At 54.5% G+C, this 16,402-nt stretch overlaps 5 protein-coding genes across 5 annotated transcripts; all 5 read left to right on the forward strand.

The window, feature by feature from the left end:
• Positions 1 to 403: 403 nt before the first annotated feature.
• BBK36DRAFT_1123580 (hypothetical protein) lies at positions 404 to 1,396 on the forward strand (the record flags this gene model as incomplete). The annotated part of the gene is made up of 1 exon (XM_024891073.1): positions 404 to 1,396. One exon carries the CDS (start codon positions 404 to 406, stop codon positions 1,394 to 1,396), a length of 993 nt encoding a protein of 330 aa, XP_024747888.1.
• A 2,863-nt stretch (positions 1,397 to 4,259) lies between these two features.
• Positions 4,260 to 5,974, forward strand: BBK36DRAFT_140648 (hypothetical protein; the record flags this gene model as incomplete). Its single annotated transcript, XM_024897471.1, has 3 exons — positions 4,260 to 4,339; positions 4,400 to 5,097; positions 5,966 to 5,974. The coding sequence occupies exons 1-3, from the start codon at positions 4,324 to 4,326 to the stop codon at positions 5,972 to 5,974; spliced, it is 723 nt and encodes a 240-aa protein (XP_024747889.1). The 5' UTR covers positions 4,260 to 4,323.
• Positions 5,975 to 7,819: 1,845 nt separating this feature from the next.
• Positions 7,820 to 10,667, forward strand: BBK36DRAFT_1170262 (OPT-domain-containing protein; the record flags this gene model as incomplete). Its single annotated transcript, XM_024895421.1, has 6 exons — positions 7,820 to 7,909; positions 7,943 to 7,973; positions 8,044 to 8,090; positions 8,158 to 8,239; positions 8,302 to 10,394; positions 10,464 to 10,667. The coding sequence occupies 6 exons, from the start codon at positions 7,820 to 7,822 to the stop codon at positions 10,665 to 10,667; spliced, it is 2,547 nt and encodes an 848-aa protein (XP_024747890.1).
• Positions 10,668 to 12,228: 1,561 nt separating this feature from the next.
• On the forward strand, positions 12,229 to 12,912 carry BBK36DRAFT_5984 (hypothetical protein; the record flags this gene model as incomplete). Its single annotated transcript, XM_024898332.1, has 1 exon — positions 12,229 to 12,912. One exon carries the CDS (start codon positions 12,229 to 12,231, stop codon positions 12,910 to 12,912), a length of 684 nt encoding a protein of 227 aa, XP_024747891.1.
• Positions 12,913 to 15,413: 2,501 nt separating this feature from the next.
• On the forward strand, positions 15,414 to 16,176 carry BBK36DRAFT_1170264 (hypothetical protein; the record flags this gene model as incomplete). The annotated part of the gene is made up of 2 exons (XM_024895422.1): positions 15,414 to 15,693; positions 15,833 to 16,176. The coding sequence occupies 2 exons, from the start codon at positions 15,414 to 15,416 to the stop codon at positions 16,174 to 16,176; spliced, it is 624 nt and encodes a 207-aa protein (XP_024747892.1).
• Positions 16,177 to 16,402: the final 226 nt, after the last annotated feature.

Genomic DNA, 16,402 nt, shown 5'->3' on the forward strand with positions numbered 1-16,402 from the left:
TGGGTTCTATAACGAAAATATTGGTAACCTGTAATCTGTAGTTGGAAAATGTAGACTCACGTCCTGTCATTCCCCTTTGCCATTCAAGATGTCGTGCCTGAACCACAAGCTGAGCTGTCACTCGTGCCAGAGACGAAGCGGTGTTCAAGGCGAATCTGCTTAGTCATCAAAGATACAGTGACGTCCAGCTTGTCAGTGGCACGGAGGCAATATCAAAGTTTGTACTCTTTTAATGATCAGACGGCAACCTTCAAGTTAGTCTCTACGCGATACGCCTTGCTACCTACTTGGGTAACTCTTTGCTCTGAAGAAGTCTCACTGCTCGAAAGCGATTACACTCGACCTGGAGAGTGCACGCTAGAGAGCCACACGCAGACACGGACACGCAGGAAGACATCACAACATGCCACAAGATCCAGATCTCTACGGCCAGAGGCCGCAAAAGCGACACAAGAAAGAGGCCATCTCTTCTTCGTTGGATTTTACAGCCCAGCTCACATCACTCATATCAACTTCTGCCGCCCAGGGATCCACGTCAACGACCACTGGGCGCGCGAGGCCCTCGAAACAAGCCAAGGACGACATATTTCGCAACACAAGCAAGCCCAAAAAGACCACAACCAGCGGCAAGGAGAAGGATGCCAAGTCAGAAAAGCTGGTGCTCAAAGAGGTGGCCGGGACGGAAGATGAGACGCGGGAACTCGAGCGCGCAAAGCGCAAAATGGAGAGCAAGGCACGGCTTTACGCCGCGATGAAGCGCGGAGATTACGTGCCCAAGGAGAACGAGGCGGCGCCGTTGGTGGACTTTGACCGCAAGTGGGCCGAGACGACGGAGGGCAACGACGACTACGAGACGTCCAGCTCGGACGAGGATGCGAATGGCAGCGGCGACGAGGAAATTGTTGAATGGGAGGACGAGTTTGGGCGTACGCGGCGAAGCACGCGGGCGGAAAAGGAACGCATGGAGCGTCGCATACGGAGAGGGCTGCTGGGCGCCGAGGAGCTGGAGCGCATGTCCGCCCGGCCGAGCGCCCCCAGCAAGCTCATATACGGCGACGCAATCCAAGCGATGGCGTTCGTGCCGGATGACCCGGACAAGATGGAGGAGCTCGCGCGCAAGCGGGACAGGAGCGCAACGCCGCCCGAGCTGAAGCACTACGATGCCGACCACGAGATCCGGACCAAGGGCGTCGGGTTCTACAAGTTCAGCAAGGACGAGGAGACGCGGACGCAGGAGATGAAGTCTCTAGAAGAGGAGAGGCTCAAGACCGAGGAGCTGCGCAAACAGCGCGAGGAGCAGCGAGCTGCACGACGGCGCGAGATCGAGCAGCGCCGCAAGGACATGGGGGAGAGGCGGGCGAAGCGCCAGGCCGACAGCTTCCTGGACGCCCTATGAAAACGAGTGGTCCTACAGGACCTGCTGCTATCGGTAGTGGTACTCGTACTCCGTACAAACGGCAGTCGGCGATAGTACCACTGCGGAGTGCGGAATAGCAGGACTTTGGACTTGGTGCCAATCGCTCGGTCGCATTCGATTCGGGGCTCACGGTGGTGCTGGGCGGCTCTGCATTGTTGACTTATTGAACCAGCGCTGCTGCAACTTGAGCCACGACAGAACCAGGCACGTCCAACCAGAGCCTCCTAGCCATGCAATAGCGTTGAAAGCAGCGCGCCTTGGCTTCAGCCACACGGGTCAATGTCCTCCACCGCGGGCTGGTAATAACGGCAGAAGAGGCCTTTTCTGGTCAATCTTCCTGCAATTCTGTCCTCTGGGAAAACCCCCTCGTCCAGCCCAGCCTTGCTGATTGGTTGCGGCGAGTTGGATGGCAGACGGGATGCAGTGAGCCAATGGGAGGACTTCATGGTGCCCGCGACGAATTGACAAAAGAAGGATGAAAACGAAGGACATCGTGTCCTGTTTCCAGCAACGAGACAGACAAGAAAGAAAGATTACGCATGTACGAGTACGTAGCACGTTGACTGTTGGACTATCCTGTCCAAGTAAGGAGGAAGCGCCACCAGGGTCTAGAGAGAGCCAGGCGTGGTGTCGTATTGTCGTCGTATAACAGCCAGGAACAGAAAATGAGGCATTCCAGCCAGCCGCACAGTTGGTGGAGGGGACAATCCGTACGGAGTAATTTCAGATTGAGGCCTTTTGCGGGCGGTTTCTCCATGTGACGGCCTGTTGTTCCCTTTTGATTGAGCCTGCAAAGCCTGGTTGTCCCGTGTGCCGTCGTCACTTGCTTGCGTGCGCTTTCTTCTAGGCCCGTTGGCCAGCGTGTGCGAGGCTACGTTTGCAAGAGCATGTGCATCGCGGGCTCCGAAGGGCTGCATTGGCACGACAAGAGGATCTTCTTCCATTGTCCGGGGGTTGCACCGCGAAGCCGGTTTTTGGTGATGCGCTGCGTCTTGCTCGAACGGGCAGGCGAACGTCGTCTCTTCTGGAGATTTGCTTACTGAGGCTCGGGAGGTCTTTCAAAGCGGACAGGTTCTTAATCTTACTGTGCGCATTCCTTACTACTCAGTTATGTATCCTTGGACCAAGTTCCAGCCGCAGCGGGTAAGATGAGACCTGTATTCTCTGCGCCTCAGTGTTGGGCTTTCGGATGGGCTTTCCCCATGTCAACGTAAAATTGCACGCCATCGTCGGTAATACGACGCGTGTAACGTGTGCTGGAAGCTGAAATTGATGTGGTTGACGTGTTAACATTATCACGGGAAGCACATCCCGCCGAGATGCTGTCGCAACCAAGCCGCGCCGCGCAGGAGGAACATGTCCAGCGTGGAGTACGGAGGTAGTATCACGAGTGATACTGTGCAGCAAGGCTTGGTCCGGACGGGGCACTTTGGAGGAGGATTCGCACCCTGCCTGGCTTTGGAGCTAATCGAGGCTAGAGGCTGGTAGCGAGCAGCGGCACAAGCAGATGATGGATTGCTAATCCACACACAACACCAAAGAATCATCCAGTATGGAGTATTCGACTCGATAGCCGGACGAGGCCCTTTCCCCTTCTGTTCTGTTTCTGCGCAGTGCTCCGCAAAGGTGTTCACATACGGAGTTGGTATTGACGTGTCCCGTGAGTTATCCGGGCTCTGGATTCAATACGCGACTTACAGCACTCGCCCTGTCTGCTCAACCGACTGCCGGCACAGCGGCATCGTGATGCCACAGGAAGAGGCGTTGGACTGCACCGTACCGGAGGCACTGTGACGCTCCTCGCCGTAATCAACCTGGATCGGCTGGGGAAAGCCGCCAAAGGCCTGGTGGCACCGACTGGGGCTGGCGCTCTCCCGGCCAGGCCTAAAGCGGCATGGCGCTGAAAAGTGTGACTCACCGGCGGGGCCACAACTGCTGGCAAGGGCGCGCTTCTGGCTTGCCAATTGCTGCAGCGCCTGCGACGTGCGAGTACACGGCCGCCAGTGGTCCGCCCGGCGGGTGCCTAACAGCCTGGCGGGCTGCCTGGCGCCGTGCGCTGTTAGGGCTGCGCAAGCCTCCAGAGCCCTCGCCTTGTACCGCCGCCCGCGCTGGCCGGGTACGTACCCGCTCGTGCGCGACCACCAAAAGTTGCTGCCTGAGAAATACATAACAAGCCACGGCCACGCCTCTTTTTTGTCCCCTTCTATTTTTTTTTTTCTTCTCCTCCACCCCCAAACGTCCCTATCATACAATACATACAGCATTCGAAGCCTCAGGCTGCCTTCAAGATGATCTAAACAAACCTCTTCCAGAGCGTTTCTTCCCCCTCCGTCAAAATTCAGTCCCAGGACATTAACAACTTTCTCCCCACTCAATCTTCTCGTTCAGCTCACCATTCGGTCGACCTGAACTTCAGCCCTGCTTTGAATAGCATCAGCACGAGTTCTCTCCACGCCAACATTTCTTCACAAGACTTTTCAGTCTTCACCACGGATCCCCAGTCAACATGGCTTCCCAACTCAGCTTCCGCCCTGCCGGCACCATCCGAGCATCTGCCCCTGAACCCCGTCGAAAGCCCTCAGCAGGACTTTGTTCTGTTCGACAACCCGCCGCCTCGTCAACATCATAATAGTCGCATTGCAGTACCTAGCCAACGTCGTCACTCTTGTCACTCCCGTCGCGAGAAGCACGCTTCACCCGCAGTCCAGAACCAACGAGTGGCCCAGATTCTCCAGGCTATCGGGCACCCAGCATTGTCTTCTGCATACGGCAATCGTTTATCGAATCAGTTCTACGCATCCTCGGCTCCCTCTTCAACTGTCTCATTGAATCGGTCTTCTCGCACTGCGCGGCCACCAGTCCCCTTGTTCCATCCCGACACTGGTAACCTGACACAAACCGCCAAGATGATGAACGCTGCAGGTTTGTGCAACTCTTCTGACTCGTCTCCTCCTGATCACCCTTGCTCATACCCTTCAACAGACGTCGATTTGGACGACTTTACGGTCTTCGAAGGAGGTGCCTCCACGGCCTTCTCTTCTCCGGCTGTCGCTTCCAGCTTTGACTTTAGCAGCGGCGCCTCGAGCGCAGCGTCAAACCTTGGCACCGTGTCCCCCCAGGATCTTTTGGTCCAAGAGCCCTTCATGTCGGCGCCCAACTCTGCGGCCCTGACTGCCTTGACTTCTCCTTCGCTGTACAATGGCAGTCCCGACTTTGATTCGTTCGACGTCTCTCCCAACTTTGGCACTGCCGAATTTGATAACGGTCCTAGCGACCCCTGGTATCCCTTGTTCCCTTCTGATACAGCCAGCCACGAGCTTGTCAACCCAAGCGAGTCGCCCGCTCAGAAGCCTCTGAAATCAGAGCCCATGTACCGATCATCTTCATCTGGCAGTGGCAGTGGCAGCGGCAAGAAGAAGCCGTCGAGTGGCTCTCCCACGGGCAGCACCCGACACTCTTCCGTCTCTGGTGTCAACTCTCGCCGCCGAGACAAGCCCCTGCCTCCCATCATTGTTGAAGACGCCAACGACACTGTGGCCATGAAGCGAGCTCGCAATACGTTGGCCGCTCGGAAGTCGCGTGAGCGGAAAGCTCAGCGATTTGAAGAGCTGGAAGACCGTATTGCGAAGCTCGAGGCTGAGCGTGATCACTGGAAGAGGATTGCACTGTCGCAATCTGGTGTATTGACGGAGTAAAAAGCATCATGTGTTGTTCAGACGGAAGTTGTTTCACTTTCCTTTTCGCTATATTGTTTGACTAAAACGGTTTCCGAGGGAAGATGGTTCGCGTGTATCATCACCTACCTGGTGCATTGTTTGTTTCTTATCTCAAGCTATAGTATATGCTCATTGTTTGACTTGACTATCCGTCTGCGGTTCCATGTTCTGTGATGCTTCTGAAAATGAGCGGGAACACCCAACATGTTGACAACCGTGGCCATGTCAAGCCGGTGGCATATACACAGGACCAGCTGCATTTCCAGTGCTTTACGATGCGCTAAGTTTATAGATGATAAATAATCATACAAGATACTATCCAGCTCTCGTTACCTCTGACATTGTGATTCCATTGAATTCCGCAGCAATTGGACATGACGCCGTTGATATATGTAGAGTGTACCTAGTAATACTAGTAGATTGAAAGGATTGAGCTGTGTCTAGGTCTCTCGAGTGAGCTACCACCTCGATTCGAGAGAACTCACTATAACTCTAATCAACTGCTTAGTGAGGCATCTATGAGCAAGGAACGTCCATACTCTGGCCGGAACACGACCCCACGAAGGCCTGCGTGATACGCGGCTGCGGCTTGCCAACCGATAGGGTAGTCTTGAGCTGATGCTGGGCACGTTAGTACCTGATACTTTAGCACTTGCATGTCACTGGCGGGGAACAACTTGCATCGTCACAAGGTGGTCCGATGAGAAGATATAACGACGCTGGAAGATCCTGCAGTATGCTCCGTGGCTAATTGAACAGGGAATGAAGATGTCGTGTTAATCAGTTGAATTGACTTTCTCAGGTAAGACGTGGTTGACCGTTTGAACTTTAGCAGCAGTAATGGTACTCTGTTTGTAATCCTTTATTCGATTTACGCGGTGGTACTGCCAGGTAGGCTTTGTGAGATACCAGCGGAGAACCTGGTCAGCGCGCCATGGCTGATAAGTAGTAGGCGCACAGACCACAGTTTGTTTCCGGATGATAAGATAAGGTTCACGATCTTGTTCTTGTCATTTTGATCTTGCGAGACTTGAGAAGTTGCCGGATGAGGACAAGGACAGCATCCTCAGATGCCCCTTCGAAGCTTCACGCTCCCATGGCTTCGAGCAACAAGTATCGAAGCTAACCGCTGATATCAGCACCAACGTACCAACTATCAACCCACCCGCTCATTCACCATAAGCAAGTGACTCGTCAAGATGAGGCCCTCGATCCCTTGCATACATTCCTCCCGCGAAGCAGCCCAGCCCATCTAACACAGACTACTACTACCGCCGACGGCAAAGCACAAGATCCGCTCAGATTCTGGGGGTGGCAAACCTCAAATCGCCGAAGCGGATGACACCACCTGGTGGTCGAGACCAACCGCGGGGGACGTAATCAACGCCTTGGCCAGGCTCGGGACCGGCCATAACTCTTTCCACAACATGCAGGACTATCTATCGCTTCCCACTGTTCAAAGAGAGGCGGCATCTCGTGTAAGGCATCTATATCTCCTGGATCGCGAATTGGCGGCGGCTACACTGCCTTTTTCCTCCTTGGGGAATCAATCACAGCGCAAAAGTTCCTTCTCTTTGACAATGTTGCCTCTGTGAGGACTCCCGGGATCGGTGCTTGGCCCTGCCTCTTTCCGGCGGACTGGTGTCTCACAAAATCTCCCAAAAGGTGGAGCGAGGATGCTGCTATCCTTGGGCTGTGCTACTGTACAACGGCGAGTTCATGGCAAGTTTGGTCGAGGGACGAAGGACGGCTGGTGTTCGGCGTTAGTCGGCGCACTTGGTTGGCCTCGACGATCTGTGGCTGCATCTTGCCGTTCCGCATCTCGCACCAAGTGGGCTTCCCGACCTTGAGATACTTGATCAGATCGCCAGAACTACGAACGAGCATGGTCGTGGAGGGCCGTTGCCGGTGGAAGGCTTGGAGGCACGCAGCCGGCGAGTTCCGCCAAAGTCTCCTCTGGAACCTGATACATCAACTCCGTGGCACGATACTTGGTGTCATATACCTATGTTGTACCCCATATCCCTTGGCATTTTGTAGGTTTGAGGAGGGACAACGGGAATCCAGCTCCGTGTTATGGACCCCAATTTGGATACAGTAGTACAAAGGCCATCTGGAAAGTAAGGTATGATCCGCCTGTGATTCTCAAGATTCGTTGGTCCTGGCCTTGACGCACGCACGCAAAGTCGAGGCCCTTGGCAGACCCATGCAGGATATGACAAGATGATGCCAGGTGCTCACACACGACAAAAGGTCCTGGCTGAAGCTGGAGGATCAACCTCTTCTGGCTCCGGCATGCATTGCTTGCAGTCTCAATGGTAGCATGGCTACCTTATCTGTCTGTCTGATATGTACATGGACTGACTGAGCAGCCACTTCGCAACAGGCTCTTGCCCAGCGCACCGCACCTTATCAGTCCCTCTCGGGGCTCCATCAGAAGCTTTTGTGCTAAGCACAGCTGAGCTTCAACCCGAACTCTAACTCTTGTCTCAGACCCAACAGCAGAGGCCAGCTTGTGCGACAAGAAAAGGCATAAATCCTGCTCGTTCCCCGGGATTTCCTGTACTCTTTTGCCCTCCATCGTGCACTCATTTTTTCCTCCTGTCCATCTGAGGTGCAACAATTCGTCTGTTGTTGGGCCGGGGCAGAACACGGGAGAGGCATTGGAAGCTCAGAGCCTGCAGTCATGTCTGAGCAAGCTGAGAGACCTGTCGCGGGTACCACGGGTGGTGTCCTTGGGAGGAAGAAGACCAGCGTGCGTGTCTCAGATGCGTGGGTATTATTTCTGTGATGTGTGGCTGACACTCAGACTTTGATAGACTCACAACGAAACCAGCGAGGTGCCTCAGTTCGCAGGGGAGGATGTGGCTGCAGAGAGAGACCTCCACGTGACGGAGGATGACCTGCAAGAGGCCAAGGAGCTTGCAGCAACTTACTCTCTTGACGAAGTGAGAAGTGTAGGTCCTCATGATATCCACTGCGGCTCTTTCAGAGATGTTGACCAGGTGCTCACTGCCTACCTAGCTCCTGACCACATTTCATCGGCTCCATAAGAGAGATCCCAACTTCCCCTTGGACGTCATTGAGAGAATCGAGAACTTCCTGAGTAGGTTGCTGGAGCTTTCTCAACTTCATCAAACCACCCATGCTCTAACACATAGGCTGTAGATGACGAGGACATCTCAAGGGAGCCTGCCAAGTATGAGCGGCAAATATCCGAGATGAAAATCCAGGCCGCACTCGTCGTCACCAACAGCCCCTATGCAGAGGTCCGAAGCGTCGTTTCCCCCCACGACGACCCTACCATGCCGTGTTCAACCATTCGAGCCTGGGTCCTGGGCATCTTGTTTTCCGGTGCCATTGCCTTCATCAACGGCTTCTTCAGCATTCGCCAGCCGGCCATCGCCGTTACGTCCAACGTCCCTCAGCTACTGGCCTATCCTCTAGGGAAGATGATGGAGTGGTGGCTGCCCGATGTGGGCATCACGCTGTTTGGTGTCCGGCACAGCTTGAACCCTGGCCCTTTCAATCGAAAGGAGCATATGCTCATCACGCTGATGGCCAGCATTGCAAAGAGCACGCCGTATACCCAGTACATTATCTGGATCCAGTTTCTCCCACAATTCTTCAACCAGCGGTGGGCGATTAACTTTGGTTACCAGATCCTGATTGCCCTGTCGAGCAACTTTATCGGCTACAGCCTTGCCGGCATCTGCCGCAGGTTCCTCGTCTACCCATCATACTGTGTCTGGCCGCAGGCTCTCGTCACTATTGCGCTGAATAGTGCTTTTCATACGGAGGGCAACTCTCCGGCTTTGGGTCCGTTTGGCAAGGTGTGGCGCATGTCCCGATTCAAATTCTTCTTCTACGCCTTCTCGCTCATGTTCGTCTACTTTTGGTTCCCCAATTACATATTTCAAGCGCTGGGCATCTTTAGCTGGATGACCTGGATCGCACCGAACAATGCCAGCTTGACTCACATCACGGGCTCAAACAACGGCCTCGGCATCAACCCGCTGCCTACCTTTGACTGGAACGTGCTGACCTACAACCTCGACCCCCTCATGGTGCCGCTGTTCAGTACGATCAACCTGTTCGTCGGCATGCTCTTGACCTCGGTGATTATCATCACAGTCTATTACACTAACACGTATTACACTGCCTATCTGCCGATCAACTCCAACCAGCCCTACGATCACTTTGGCAAGCGCTACAACGTCACTGCGATTCTCGACGATAGGGGCATCATCGATAGGGACAAATATCAAGCCTATTCGCCGCCATATCTCTCGGCTGCCAACGTGGTTAATTACATGTTCTTTTTCAGCATATATACTGCTGCTTTGACATACGGCTTCCTCTACCACAGATTGGAAATCAGCATGGGGTTCAAAGACCTTGTCAACAGCTTCCGCCCCTCGAAGAAGGCAGAGGTGGAGAGCGGACAGGTGCTGGATGTGCATAACCGTCTGATGAAGAAGTATCGGGAAGTGCCGGAGTGGTGGTACATGCTCGTGCTTGTTGTGAGCGTTGCGCTCGGCTGCGCGGCGATTGCGTCCTGGCCAACGAACACCAGCCCCGGCGTTGTCTTCTACGGCATCGCCCTGTGTCTGATTTTCATGATCCCGACGGGAATCATCTACGCCATGACGGGCATTGAGGTGACGCTCAACGTGTTGGCCGAGTTTATCGGGGGGTCGTTTGTGGAAGGCAACGCCCTCGCCATGTGCTTCTTCAAGACGTACGGCTACGTGACTTGCTCCCACGCCTTGTCCTTTTCCAACGACCTCAAGATTGCGCACTACGTCAAGATCCCGCCCAGGATCACCTTTTGCGCGCAGATGGTGCCGACGCTGGTCTCGACGTTTGTCTGCGTCAGCATCGTCTCGTACCAGGTGCACCTAAAGGACGTCTGCACCCCGGACGCGCCCTTCCGGTTCACGTGTCCCGGCGAGAACACCTTCTTCACCGCCGCCGTCCTCTGGGGCACCGTCGGGCCGAAGAAGATCTGGGGCGTGGGCGGCCAGTACTCGGCGACGCTGCTCGGGTTCCCGCTCGGTGTGGCCGTGGTGGTGATGTTCTGGCTTCTCGGCAGGTACTTTCCCAGGAACCGGGTGCTGCGCGCGACGCATCCCGTCGCCCTGTTGAACGGTGGCATCTTGTGGGCTCCGTACAACATGACTTACCTGCTCCCTGCGGTGCCTGTGGCGCTGTTCTCGTGGGTTTATATCAAGGGCAGGTTCTTGGCCTTGTGGTCCAAGGTAAGCAAGACAGTGGCCCCCCCCCCCCCCCCCATGCTTGATCGCACAGATTGACTAAACAATCCCCAGTATAACTTTGTCCTGTCTGCCGCATTTTCTGCGGGCATCGCCATTTCAGCGATTGTCCAGTTCTTTGGCGTCACGTACCAGGGCATCACGCTCGACTGGTGGGGGAACGAGGTGGTGAGCATGGGATGCGAGGACCACAACTGCGTTCTCAAGACGTTGCCCGAAGGGCAGTATTTCGGGCCCGCGCCCGGAAGTTATAACTGAGCTGTGATGGAGGAGGAGGAGGAGGAGAAGCATTGAAGGTTGCAAAGATGATTTTGTAGGCGATTTTGTTTTCGAGTTGTGATATCCCCTGTTTGCATTCTTGTTGCAATTCCTGTTGTGCGAGGTATATTGGGGCTTGATTTATTCATGTTCGTCTTTCGGATGCATCTCGTTTCCAAGCATGCTGTTGCAGAGCAAAACATACACGCCAACCTTGTTGTCCATCGTCACCTTATATACCCGACCCCTTACATATAAGACTACTTGAGATACATACATTGTCATTACTGCACCCGAGAAACGGACTACATGAAAAAGGACTCTTCGCAATCATCTTACCGTCCAATTCGACGATCTGCCACTCATCTACCACGATCCCATCAACCAGTTTTCCAGCACCAAAACACAAGCAGGAGGAACTCTTTTGCCTATCCGGCCCAAATTTCCTCACTCGTTTGTTTATGCATATGTACTAGATGACTTTGTCATCAAATCACCTGCATCTGCCGAGAGGTTCCGGACAGGGGTTTCGGGTCTCCATTCATGCGGTGATACGGCCCTAGTGTTTGAAAAGCAAAGGGAGGGGCCCCATGACTCGCCCAGCTGAGAAGGCGAAAAAAAGCACATGTGCTAATGTGAGGCTGATCGCGCTTCAGTTCTACTTTCGTGACAAACATGATCATACAAAGTGACTATCAAATCGAATGCTTTCCCTACCTTCTCAGTATATGCAAGCTTGAGTGAGGTTATCCTACGAGTCTAATTTTAGACAAATAGGTTCGGACAGAAAGGGCTTGATAGCTTATGAGATCCAATTGGTGCTACTGTAGCTCCGGGTTTTAGGGTCTCATCCCATCGCTCCACCCGGGTATTCCAAGTTTTTTCCTTCGGCTTGCTGTCTTGCTTCGTATTACTTCGCACCCGGGGCCTATTATGGGACGTGTTTTTAACTCTATGGCCTTTTGTGAAGTTTCAGACGATGGTCAAGAACTACAAGTGGCGATGGGATAGCGTCAAAGAGCAAGTGGCAAAAAAGGACGCGAAGTTGTCCTTTCAGCTCGCGGCACGACCATAGGAACAAGAACTTACAGAAAAGAATAGGGGTCACAACTGATGGATGATGGTTTGCCAGTAGCAGTACAACTCACCTGTCATAAAAGCAAACAAGCCTTTCAACTTCCATCCAGGAGTCCGACACTTCGTACTTCAGGCGGCAAAGCAGGCCCATTAGAAGGCCAGACTGAGTCTAGAAGCCCCCTGTGGCTCGGCGATTGCCTGAACGGGACTCGAATTAGTGGCGTCTCATCTTGGGAATACCCGGAGGCGACGGACAAACTAGAGCCACCAAGGAATCGGCTCATGGTCGTATAGTAGCTTGCAGAAATAGAAAAAGGGCGCCCGTCGCCGTGGGAGGACGCGGACTCTGGCTTCTCCCTTTCTTTTCGTGTAAAGACAACTTCGCTCGTTGCCAGTCGCTCGCTCAAATCCGCAAAGATCGCTTCCCGTGATCGTCCATTCTTTCGAATTTCGACTCAAGTCCCCAAATCCAAAACCTTCCAAAATGGCCGTTCGATCCCTCGTCGCGACCCTCCTGCTGGCCTCGTCCGCCCTGGCCAAGACCGACCTCGCCGGCTGCACCTACACCGACGTCGTCGTGATGCCCAGCGGCCGTCCCGCCTACGAGGCGTACGGCAGCCGCATCTGGTACGTGCCCGGCTCCGGCGAGCTGTGCGACTTCCTCGACTGCGGCGGCGGCCGGGCTCCCCCCAAGACGGACGTGCCCGGCTGCCCGCTGTACTCGGGCACCGCGACGTACTCGCCCAGCTACCTGGACCTGCACACCAACGCCGCCGCCGCCGCCGCGGGCCAGGCCACGGCCACGGGCTCGTCCGGCAGCGTGTCCACCACCGCCGCCGAGGCCCAGGTGACGACGCAGCCCACCGCTGCCCCGGCCACGACCTTTGAGACGTCCGTGTCCGAGACGGCGTCCGAGGCTGGCAGCTCTTCTTCCACCACGGCCGTCCCCCCCGTGCAGTCGAGCGCCGCCGGCTCGTCCTCGTCTTCCTCGTCCACGGCCACGGCCACTGCTTCTCAGGGCCTGACCACCGGCACCCCTGGCCGCAACGGCACCGTCACCGGCGCCCGCCCTACCAGCACCTTTACCACCAACGGCGCCGCTCCCACCGGAGTTGCCATTCTCGGATCTTGCCTGGTTGCCGGTGTTGCGGCCATTGGTCTTTTGTAAAGAGACGGGGATGCGGTTTCGGTCTGCTTGACACGATGTAATGATGGAGGGGGCGGAGGGAGATTTAGTTAGCCAGAGGAAGAGGATCAACGCCTTTAATGAAATCAGCCCTTGTTGGGGAATTTTTGGACAAACAGACTCAGAAGTGAGGATGCTGGTGTGAACCGGTTTGTATGGGATGCTCTGTGTATGTGAGTCAATGAATGCCTGTGAGTACTTGCGTTGATCAAGGAACCGCTGCTGCATGCAAATGCCACGGCTTGTCTAGCCGTTGAGGCAGTCAGTCATGCATCCAAGTAAGACAGCAGATGAAGCAGTAAGAAATCCAGCAACACGACAAGAGGCAAGAAAAGCAAGCATCCCGCGTATTATGTAAGTCGGCGTCACCTCCATCCCAAGACGATTACTAAGACGCATCCAGTTGGATGAGATGGCTTGTACTTCCGTACCTACCTGGACAGGTAGTACCTTAGATCTCTCTCTTCCCCCCCCTTTTGACTCTCTCTAGCCCAGAAGAGGCGTCTATCGTTTAATAAAAAAAAATAAAAAATAAAAAAAAAAAAGTGTCCGAAGCGGTGATTGATTTGTTGCAAGCAAACATGCCGTCATACATACGGTGGGAGACAAAGTACCTCACAAGTCGTCAAGTCGCCTCAACGATTTGATGAAAGGGGTGTCGAATTGTCTTATCGTGCTGCTGTCACTGTAACAAGCATGGCACATGCATGTACGAGGCGCTTCGGCTCACCGACCATCTCAGCCCTGGCGCAAGGAGAGCAAAACGCGACGGGGAACAAGCTTGTCCTCGTCCTTTTATCGTCAAGGCGGTCGAGCTGATGTTATCAAGAGACCCCCGTGCCTCTCCCCAGCAAACAGGGCGGTCTGGGGTAAGATGACTACCTACCTTATGTACAGTAGTAGTGATAGTAGAAACAGCAGCATTCAACAACAGCCATAGTCTAATACCCCGTGCAAGCAACCAGCGTCAACTCCTCGCCTCCAGACGTCGTCCCCCAGTCACAAGCCAGGCATCATGCCCCAGCCCCCGTTTTCTACCGTTAATCGCTGTTTCCGGTATCTATTCAGTGCCGCCGCTCCACCCCCTTCGTCCCACCCATGCCGTCAGACCGGTTCGGGGGCCCGCGGTGAAGCCCCACAACAAACATCACAACGTCCATTGCCCATTCGACAACTCTCAAGCTACAGTAGTAGTGATTTGGGCGGCTTGTGATCACCAATTCCACGCTCTGCACAAACGAGACACGCGCGCAGGATTGCGAGGACTAGTATGTAATGATTGCCTAAGAGATACTGCTTCTGACTTGCAGGAGGGGTCATGCTATGAAGATGCCAGGGCCGACTAACCAAACCACAGCCAAACAACCTTCCCCAGCCCGTCTTGCCGGAGGGCCGCAGAGTGCGGATTGGGAGACTAGAATGCCGGGCCTTGGGGGGTATGGCTGCAATAGACAGATCCTGTTACATATGATCTGAGCAGTAGAATGAGCACAGAAACAATGGAAGAAAGAAGACGAAGGGTGAATAAGAATACTGGAATGAATCCAAGCAGAGAAGAAGTCAAAGTCTTGGAAACGAGATCCGGATCCATCACCGCCGACCTTCCTCATCCGCCTCCCGAACGACCCGCTTCTCCGCCGAACATCTCTTTTCGATCTGATCCCCCTCTTAGTCTGCATGTACTTTCGTGCTGTGTACTTCTATGCGCATCCGAGTGCCGATTCGCTTCGCAGCCTGTGTGTGTACATTCTCTACTAATGTCCTCTATGTACAAAGCAGAAAGCAGCGCACATGACCCCCTTCAATAACATGAACGCACATACAGACGAGAGACACATCATCGGATAACGTACAAGTACAGTAAAGCCACTGAGACTAAAAACCCGGACAGCATGTAATGTACATGCAATGCAATCCCCTCTCCAAAAGAGCCGCAGCTAGCCGCCTAGCATGAACCAACGGCGCCACGGGATTGGCTCAATCTCCTCGGGAAAGGCTGTACCTTGCGTGGTAGTAGTACGAGTACATTATGTAGTACTGAAATTATGCACGTACTTATCCCCAGTGTTTCTAAATCTAGGTCATCTACAGAGAGGGAAGAGAAATGAATAAAGGAAGCAGGGCGGAAAGGCGGAGGACATGGGGAAACTCATAAACGTCCCCAGGGGTGGGAAAAGCAGAAACGGAGGAAGCATGATGGACCAGGGGAGGGGGTGTGTGTGTGTGAAGGGTGGTTGAAGTTGAGCTGTCGTTCCGCCGAGCTTAGAACTTATATCGTACTGCTACCGCGCCGCCATCTTCTCCATTCCTTCTTTCCCCTTCTATGAACCACAACCCGTCCAGTCTCTACTAGAAAGAAGCAGAAAAGAGCCTTTGAACAGAACGATCAGGGAAAGCGTGCAATAGAGTCAACAACCAGCCAGCCTGAGAGAGAAAAACCGCAACACACCACATCAGCACAGCACAGCACAACAGTAACCACCATGGGCTCCTTCGTCTCCAAGAGCTCCAAGGCCGCCGCCGCCTCCTCCTCCTCTTCTTCCTCTGCCCACCCAGAGGGCAAGCCGCGGTACTGGTACCGAGACAACTTCTTCCTCACCACCGACAAGGCCTACCTCGAGCCCCAGGCCGTCAACGCCGTCTTCGAATCCGACCTCATGTGGTGGAACGACCCGCTGCCCGAGGAGCAGATGCGCAAGATGCTCGCCAATTGCATGACCATTAGCGTATACCACGTTCCCGAGTCGGAGAAGCAGATGCAGAGTGCGTCCTTGTTCCCCTTCTTTCCCTTTCCCATTCCCTTTCCTTTTGTATCGCAACGTTGGTTGCGCTTTTTGGGGCCAAACCTGGCACGCTTCCACGGAAAATCACCTAGCTGACATTCCCCTCCCCCATCCAACAGACAACGGTCCGCCGAAACGCCCGTACGGATCCAACATCAGGCTCGTCGGCCTCGCCCGCGTCATCACCGACTACGTCACCTTCGCCTACCTCACCGACGTCTTCATCATCGAGGAGTTCCAGCGCCGCGGCCTCGCCAGCTGGATGATGCGCGGCCTCAAGGAGGTCGTCGACGAGTGGCCCAACCTGCGCGGCCTCGTCCTCATGACGCACGACAAGTCCGCCGCCAAGATGTACCAGCGCGAACTCGGCGCCCTCGACTGGGACCAGGGCCCGTCCGCCGGCCTGGTGCTGCTGGAGATGCCCGGCGGGGGCGTCAAGGATGTCCCGGAGGATCACAAATGAGGCTGTCGTCTGATTGCCCTGTTTTTTTCTTTCTTTCTTTTTTTCTTGTTATTTCTCGTCGTGTCATCTTGATTCCCATTCTATGTCCTTGTTCTCATGGTCTTTTCCCTTTCCTTCTCATCATATCGTCATGTCGGTTCAGCATTGCATAGTCTCGGTCGACACGCTTCGACGGGCACGGGTAGCTTCTGCTTGCATATTGGGTCTCTTTGCATGTTACTTCGTC

The sequence above is a fragment of the Trichoderma citrinoviride genome (assembly GCF_003025115.1).
Source record: "Trichoderma citrinoviride strain TUCIM 6016 unplaced genomic scaffold BBK36scaffold_10, whole genome shotgun sequence".
NCBI classification, from domain to species: Eukaryota; Fungi; Ascomycota; class Sordariomycetes; order Hypocreales; family Hypocreaceae; genus Trichoderma; species Trichoderma citrinoviride.